Source organism: Anarhichas minor, unplaced genomic scaffold (genome assembly GCF_050575085.1).
Source record: "Anarhichas minor isolate MPS153535 unplaced genomic scaffold, ASM5057508v1 ptg000040l, whole genome shotgun sequence".
Lineage (NCBI taxonomy): Eukaryota > Metazoa > Chordata > Actinopteri > Perciformes > Anarhichadidae > Anarhichas > Anarhichas minor.
Genome location: NW_027466486.1, coordinates 17,895,937 through 17,904,732, shown reverse-complemented (window position 1 = coordinate 17,904,732; position 8,796 = coordinate 17,895,937). Strand labels below are relative to the sequence as shown.

The window sequence follows — 8,796 nt, the reverse complement described above, 5'->3', positions numbered from 1 at the left end:
GGGTTTCGAGCAAAGACGACATCCCCCTTCTAAACCCCTGACGTTAGGAATGTTTGAAGTGAACAGAACAAAAAAGTCGCTGTCTCAGTGCACAGTATTGAAAACCCTCATCCCTTTAAAGATACACACATAAAAACTACGAAAAAAGAAGTGCTTCTTAGAACTTCAGAGATATTACATCTTCTCGAGGTGTCCCCTCTTTCATCTCAGGCCAGCTGTAAAAAAAAAAAAATAGTCCCTTTCTTGTTGTCAGAAAGTGACCTGTGTTTAAAGCCGGCTCAGCCTCCACTATGTCTCTACAGAGTACCTCTATGTTGGCAGACGTTCACACACCCGTAAAAAATCAGCACATCTGACTTGGATTTAAACATCACTGACTGTCTTTACTAAAAGTGACAGATGTACAAGCACAGTATAAACAGGGTTGACATCATTGGCAGCTGGAGACGGTCTAGACCACAGTGGCTTTTTTGTTGTTTTTGTTCAAAATTTGAGCAAAATCCCCCCCTTTTTAGACAAAGATGGACAAATTACAGGATTACATGTGTCAAACAAAGCTTTTTTTTGGGCTTTTTGAAACCTGCCCTGAGAGGCAGCCATTTTATCTAGAGAACGTGCGAAAACACAGAAAAGAAGGTCAGAATCTGGTGGAGGAGGGCTTTGTTCAAACCTTTGTATCGTCCGAGCGGAAAAAGTCAAACCTTCAAACGTCAAACGTGACGCAACAAGGAGAGGACGTTTTCTCATCCCTCCGTGTGCAGTGTATCGCCACCTCTGCAACACTAGACCGCACAACCGCCCCGCAGTCGCACGACGCGCTTCACGATGGGGTTCTACTACACATGAGAGATATCCCTGACATCAATGTAAATCACATACACTTTGTCATAAACAGGTTGTAAAAGTTCAGGTACAGAATCACTGAGGAAAAGCACACCGATACTACTGTAAAGTCAAGCCGCTATGGCAAAAATAGAAGATATAGAGTATTGAGGAACTAGTCATTGATTGAAAGTTGGCTCGTAATCCTTTGCAACACTGAGGAGGGCCGTGGACGACCACTTAGCTTTTCTACAGGCAGATTAAGGAGAGGACAATGTCTCAACAAAACACTTTGTAAAACTGAATCAGCACGGGCCATGAATATGATTAAAGAGATGGAAATAGCGTCATAAATGTGTACACACTGCTCGTAACGATTCCTGAAGGTCCATGTTAGGAACTCAAAATGGAAAAGGAGACGAGAGGAAGTCTTTGCTCGTCGTCTCCTTCTTCTCCTCAGAAAACCCAGTAGAACGCTGACCTCGTTTAGTGATTTATTGATTCGTCTTGGCGAAGTGCAAGTGTCGGCCACATGGCTTTTGAAACATTTGCAGAAAAATATATATATTAACGCGCTCCCTGGTTGCGGTCACGTCGACTCACAATTGCCAGATTGCGGCGTGTTTCTCTTCAGAATTGTCTTCCCAGTAAACAAGTTGACACTCTGGAGTTGAAATGGCGAAGGGAGGACACTTTTTTTTAGGATTGGTGCACACACTCTGAACGTATACAAAAAAAATGACACTGAAGCAGAACAAGAAGAAACACGCGGTGTAGCCCTTGTGGGTCTCCCTGCAGGTGGGGGAGGGGGACGGCTCACATGGTCAGCTTGGTCTGGATTTTTGAATGTGCTTTTGGGTCTTTAAAAAGGTAGGGGAGGGGAGGCGCAGTTGATCCCCACGCTTGCTGTCAGCCACAGTGTTTGTTTCTCAGCCGCCGCTCAGAGGGCCAGGAGGGTGGGCGAGTTGAGGGAGTCTGAGGACTGGTCCCCGCTGCTGCTGCTGCGCCGGTGGGCCTTGGAGCAGGACTCTGAGGAGGGCGAGGGGCTCTCGGGCTCCAGCATGCTCGGGTAGGTGAATATGAGGCTTGGGGCGTTGGGTGTGGCAGCCGGGGTGGATGCTGCCACCACCGGTGTGTTCAGGCTGTCCCCGTCCGTGCAGTACATCCCGCCGCCGCCCAGGCAGATGGGCTTGATGACGGAGCGCTGGGGCTTGCCCACAACGTTGTTTTCGTCAGGCTCTTGCTTCACGACAATGTGGTTCATCTGAGCCCGGCTGCCCATGTTGGGGCGCATGGTCAGCGGGAGCGGGGCGCACTGCTGCTGCTGGTGCTGCTGCTGCTGCTGGTGCTGGTGCTGGTGCTGATGGTGCTGATGGTGCTGATGGTGGCGCTCGTCGATGGGGAGCTTGCACACGGGATTGTGGGCAACCAGCATGAACTCCAGCTTGTCTTTCTCCTTCTGCAGGTTCTCAATCTCCTTCTGTAGGTCCGATTTCTCCTCCTCCAGCTTTTCAGTCTCCTGTGAGGAGAAACAGGAAATATGGTTGAGCTCTAAAGCAGGTTCTTTTTGGGTTGTTTTTCTTCATTTCTTTGGGGCATTTTTGACAGGAAATAAGGGGACAGAGAAACAACATGCAAAAGCCCAACAGTTCAGGGTCAGCACCAATGACCAGGATGGCTTTAATGTTATGTTAAAAAAAAAAAAAATACTGCATCACGGATATTTGGTGACAAAAAGCCAAGAAATTGACCCCATAGCTGCAAAAAATGTGACGTGACAATGCCAATAATTTCAAGTTCCTTCCACAATCAGGTCGTCAGATTGTGTGACTGTTCCCCCAAGGCGCCAAAAGAGGGCACTGTCCATTTGCTACAGTTCTACTAGCCACAGAGAGAGGCACAATCAGGAACTTGTCCTGGGCCAGTTCAATTTACAAGGCGTAATCTTTGATCCTCTCTGCTTGAATTTGACTCTCCCATAATGGCGGTGCGTTGTTTGTGTCTCGGGAGTTATGAGATCTGCATCAGAAGCGTGTCATGAATGTGCACACATTCAAGACAAAAAGCCCATAAACACCTCTAGACATCAGGCGGATGAAGATAAGCCGACATGCTGTCTGAGAACTTAGACTCACGGGCAAAGGTATGAGGAAGTAGCACACAGGGAAGGGGCAGGGGAGGAGCCCAGTGAGACACTTCAGTCAATCAAAGAGGAGTGGTTGTAGGAACACTGCTCAGTCTTTTCACTGGGTCACTTCCTTATTTGGAATTTTGAAGAAAAAAAAAACAGCCGTGTTTTTTTTCTTCTTTCCCTAGAGGCAATGGCTGTGGTGTGTGTGTGTGTGTGTGTGTGTGTGTGTGTGTGTGTTTGCGTATGTGTGTGTGTGTGTGCGTGCACGCAGCATGTCTGTGTGGGATTGTGAGACAAGCAATTGGCCCCTTTTTACAAAATGTCCTTCATTCACGGAGACAGCTGCCTACAGCAAATTCCATTCCTGGGGTTCTTTTTTTTTTTTAAGGTCTGACAAGCTCCACCTCACTGTAATTCGGCTAATTAGTCCATTTAGATGCTGCGAGACAGCTCTACCTCTGTCTGCAGCTGCCCGAGACAAAAAAGCCTTTCATCGCCTGTCATCTCCTCGCTCAGACCTCGCACTCAGAGACACGGCGAGAGTCGAACCAGTAATGTAAGGTTGTAAATTGAGGTGTGCTCGATCAGTCATAAGAAAACCCTGGACTCCTGCCAGACTTCTGAACCGGTGTGTCTTTTTTTTCGTTCTCCCTGTGCATGTATTCTCCGTGTGAAAAACATTTCTTTTGTTGCTTTTTTTATTTTTTGCAACTATGAGCATGGCAAATTTGCCCAAAAAACAGGAAGCATGGTTGTTCATCATCATGTTTGCTGCATAAGAGGAAGGTATTTGTGTGATTGAAGCGGAGCCCAATACCAGATGCGGCGGCTCCAGTTTTCAGGTTTCCACTCACCCCTTGCAGCATCTCCGTGAGCTCTCGCCTGCGGTTGCGGCATTTGGCCGCTGCCAACTTATTCCTCTCGCGCCTCACCCTCCGTTTCTCCTCTTCCTCCGGGGTGAGCTAAGGGCAAAGCAGAGAAGGAACACAGCAGGTATGACACAAGCTGTTTGACAGACACACACTCAGTCAACATGAAGCAACAAGCAAGAGCTGGGTAGTACCGGCTGGCTGTGAGGAGAATGATGATACACATGTGTTGTGTGTATTGGCCTGATAAGATAAACTCATTTTTCTTCTCCTCTGTTGAACAAACTATCTCATGTTTAATGATTTCTGGTAAACACACGTGTTTTGCTTTGTTTTCAGGATGAACACACTTCTTCTAAAGCAAAATCCAGCTCTAGAAAAAGAAACCAACGTCTAACTATTGAAACAAACAACATTGTCCCTCACCTGTTCGTCCCTCTTGCGTCGGCCCCTGGCGTCCCCGATGGAGCGGATGACCCCGGGCCGAGCCAGCGTGTTGTGCCCCAGCAGCCCCGGCCCGTTGGGCAGGTGGTGGCCGTACGGGTGGGAGCGGGAGTAAGGGTTGGACATGGAGGTGATGACGGTGGGCTGCACCATCCACTGCAGATCTTGGCTGGTCGTGATTGCATTGATGGTGGGGATGAAGGCACTGTTGGAGCCGGGCATGTCGAGCCTGTACTTCTGGAAGGAGAGGGAACGAGAGGGATGGGATAAGAAGGGACGCACGGCCACATCTGAGGAAACTTCCCGGTAAAGCATCTTCTATCTTCTTCTATCCACGAGCCCTGCCTCAGTCGCACACACCACCACCCACCATTATCAAATTCACACATTTTGCACAGTACGAGCTCATAGTAATGATTCAATCCAACATAGGCAAAACACTGTGTATGTAACCCCTGGAGTGGAACAGTGACACATGCTGTGAATCACGCAGGGAAAGCCCAAGGTGTCCACAGCATCTCACTTTACTACAATAACCATGAGACAGAGCACTGAGCTGAAGTGTTGCAAACGTCTGGACTGGCAGGAGGGTGAATATACATATTACTGTAGACTGATGGATATAATATAATGGGTCGTATGGTGGCATGGACTTTATTTTATTGAACAGAAGAATAACTGTTACAGAGGGATTTTTTTTTTCTGAGACGCAAAATGATAAGTGGCAACAATTTAATGATTTATATGTTGAATTAACATTTATTTTGACAAAAATTGAATTTAAAGAAAAAAGATGTATTTGCCCTTAGTTGTGGGTGTGGAGCTAAACCGTGATGCAGGATATATGTTTCTGATCTAAAGAAAAAGATTATGAGTTCCTTTGGCACCAACCCCTCATATTATGGATCAAATCCTCCCGTACGATTTTAAAAGAATGTCTCCAACCTGCATGTTTGTGGGAACTGACTGTAATAACGATGCCGGTATGAGGATATGTCTGGTCAGTATTACTTGCTGCCCCTGCCCGTGTGCGTAAATTACGCGCGTCGCCATCTCGCCGTTATTCCCGACTTTCCGTCGGATATCCCGGCAGTCTATTGGAACTTTGTTTATTCTGGTGAGTCATTGTGTATGGGATTTGTTAAGCACATGAGAAACGCGAGCAGTTCCAGTAAGGGGGGGGGGGGGGGGGGGGGGGCAGCCAGCTGTAACAAGCCAGATCAGTTAGCCAGAATTATGTGAGCGGAAAGTTTTTGGTGAGCATGGCTTCAAAATAAGAGCATAAAAAAGATGAATTGTATACAGTGGAGTATAAATCACACTCAAACTAAATCAGTACAGTTATGTCACTGAATATAGAGAAGCCCCAGTTTATCTGATATAACTTAAAAAGATCTGAAGCTCTAATTAAAACAAAGCTCTGCTTTGATATGTCTCAATAAAGAATAACAAAGTCATGTTCCAGCCCGCTGTAATGGGAAACAGACAGCCAGTGTGTGATTACAGGGAACCTTAGCGATGATAGATACGGGCCAAAAGTCGTTTACCGTAATGTTGCGTGAGCCCTGACGACGCTTTTCCACAGAAGTGCACTACACCGAGACTTAACTGCGAGCAAATAACATGACTCTTCCCGGATGATTTACATCCTATCATTTGTGAATACATGGCACGGCGTCCTCAGAGCGTTACTCTGGCAGACCTACAGTAGCCTCCGGTATATCTCACTGAGAAGGTATGAGACCTCTGATGACATCGAGGAGATAATTGCAGGGTGTTTTAAAGGATCGCTCAGAACGCTGCAGCGTTTGCATTTTAGTGGCATTTTCTCGGTAAGGAAAGGACGTTTTTTTTGGGTTTGGTTTGGTTTAACCTGCGCTCCTGGTGTGCGCGCTCGCATCCCGCTGGAAGAAATATGCCATTTGCAGCGCGAGACCCACCGAAGAAAATTGGACTACAATCTGATCCGTGGTCGTGTCATATGTGATGGTCCAACCTTAACTGAACTTATATCGTATTTTGCAAAAGCACAACAGTCTTTGGCGCTCTCCAAGAATACAATATCTGGTGGCCAAGACACCAGCAAGACACATCCTGGCCCTCGTGTCCATGTATTAAACAGTACGTACCTGTTGCATTATCCCAACTGGCGCCTTGGGTAAACAGCCAATGGTATATGACATGTGGGACTGTGCATTATAAGGACAATGCCTTTAGAGGCATTGTCCTTATAATGCGTGTAAAATTCCGTCTCCACTGGGGTGCCACAAGCGCAAAGACCCATACGAATATTATAGTTTTACGCACGGATAACATAGATGAGAGCGACGGACAGAGATAGTGGATTTGACACTGACATCTGGAAATCCCAAGCAAATTCAATTCAGTGTCTCCCATTTCTCCTACAAAACATCAGCACACAGTCACCTTCGCCTCTGTGAGTGTAACCTGTACCTTTTGAAGTTTTGTTTTATTACAAGGAAGAAACATGTACGGTTTTATTTACATGTGCAAAAATCACCACGTATTCGCAATTTACTGTGCGCACCAGCCCGTGCGCAAATCTGATGCAAATCATCCGACGGTGTTTGGATAACCTGTGACATAATTCAAATAGAATGATTATCAAATACTTGCCAACAGATCGAGTCTTGCATCAGTTGAGTCATCGATTCAATCTCTGCCATTGGGTTCGTTTCCCCCCCAACCCGCCAAAGCAACCCGGAGAATGCCTTTATACAATCTAGGAAGCGCGGTGCCGTGAGAAAATACATCTATACGACGAACGACGTGTATGTTTCCGATGTTGCGCACTTGATATTGCTTACGGTGTTATTTATAGGTATAATGTCGCGGAAGCCTGGCGTTTCCTTGTGTTACCTGGTAGCTTGAGGTAGAGATCGGACTTCCGATCGTGCTGCTGCCGCTCGTGAAGGACTCTGGCTGGGCCGGAGAGGTGCTGCTGCCGCGGGACGAGGTGTCGTAGTTCCCGGAGTAGTCCTGGTACATGGTCCAGGAAAGAGGAGACTGTTTGAGATCTGAACCCTCCGCCCCCTCTTTTTCTTTTTTAGAATCCTCGCGGTTAAAAAGGCACCAAGAGAAGAAAAAAATCCTCTGAGTCGAGACGTTGTTAATTCGGGATATCCAGAGAAGAGTTGGTAAAGACAAAGTGCAATTACGCTCCTGTAAACTAACCTAAAGCATCTCACAGATATTGCCAGCTACAACGAATATTTCTCCCTGCTCGCTAAAGCTATTTCTTATTGTGCTTTTTTATTATTATTCTTGAGTCGCAGGCAGACCTTTACTACACTATGGTCGATCCTCTCAGGTGCGCAAACTTCAGCCTAAAGTCAGCAGCACACCTACCGCAGACGGATCCAGTCGAGACGAGTGTAGTTACAGAGTGACTCACGCAGGTAACGTTCGCTTTCAAGCCTACTGCCCAGCTAATCGTCTGAGTAACTCCCGTCGCCTTGCCTAGATACTCTGCGCACTCTGTCTGAGCTCTCCGCTGTTCACGGAACAGTTCTAACTTTTTTTTTTTCTTTCTTTCTCTCTTTTCCTTTTTTTTGTAACCACACTTCCTAGAGATGACTCACTTCAATGGCACTATGAAGCAACTGCAACGGCTTTTCAACACCAACGAAACAGCCCACGTCACGGCCTGGGCGTTGCAACTTCTCCCAGGGAGGGGTCGTGTTCTGGATAAGGCAGTGCAAAAAGAGAGATCCGCCGTGACCATCCGTCGCCCAGCGGACACTGGAGACATAACCGAAACGCAAGGGATACAGTAAAAGCAGCCCAGATACATGCGGACAGATTTATTTTTTGATACGAACGTCAGCGCCCGCTGTGGAGTTCACTGTTTGGGCTGACTTGCCTCGGTCCATTGACGCATGTTTCCTAAAATGGGCAGTTGCGTCAGAGAGCGCGTGTGGGTTTCCTTGGTAAAGGGAAGCGTCAGACACTGGAGGGATTCCCTCCCCTCGCGCGCTGCACTCCGGACTCTGAGCTCTCGGCGCGCGGGTCCCGGTCCGGTTCCTCAGTGCAGAAAAACAACAAAGATATGAAAGCTTCAAACTTATGCATATAATAAAAAGCGTTTAAAAACCCATGTGACGCGCGCTCCCGTGGGTCTGAGTTTAGAGCAAAAAAAACAAAACATATCTTGGAGGTTTTCTGTGAAAGAATTAATTCGATATCCGCATCTGTGATCAGTCTAGAATGCCTAACGTGTGTTGGCAGCATAGGGGGGACGCGCGCGTGTACAGCCCACCGTGCCCGTTATATCTGAAGACACGCGAGCTCAGCATCTACCGGCTTTCATCTGCCACTGTCCCCCGTTAATAGAGACCACTCACACTGATCGGACACGGCAGAGTTTCTCGAACAGTTCAGTCTTTGCGTTAATCTCGCGGCGGCGCCACTTAGAGAGCGCGATTTGGCACGCGGAGCGCGAAAGGGACGGTGCAAAGAAATAACCGCAGCGTTATCCCGTGCAGTTTGGTCACGTTAACGTGGCCCACC

General features: G+C 47.4%; 1 protein-coding gene across 2 annotated transcripts; it reads right to left on the bottom strand.

The window, feature by feature from the left end:
- Positions 1-357: 357 nt before the first annotated feature.
- fosl2 (FOS like 2, AP-1 transcription factor subunit) lies at positions 358-8,025 on the bottom strand. 2 transcript variants are annotated; one of them, XM_076107894.1, is made up of 4 exons: positions 7,147-8,025; positions 4,249-4,503; positions 3,808-3,915; positions 358-2,341 (listed from the first exon to the last, which is right to left on the bottom strand). In XM_076107894.1, exons 1-4 carry the CDS (start codon positions 7,273-7,275, stop codon positions 1,763-1,765), a joined length of 1,071 nt encoding a protein of 356 aa, XP_075964009.1. In that variant the 5' UTR covers positions 7,276-8,025; the 3' UTR covers positions 358-1,762. The 2 variants fall into 2 exon arrangements, with proteins under 2 accessions (XP_075964009.1, XP_075964010.1); XM_076107895.1 differs by lacking the exon at positions 7,147-8,025 and adding an exon at positions 6,904-7,136.
- Positions 8,026-8,796: the final 771 nt, after the last annotated feature.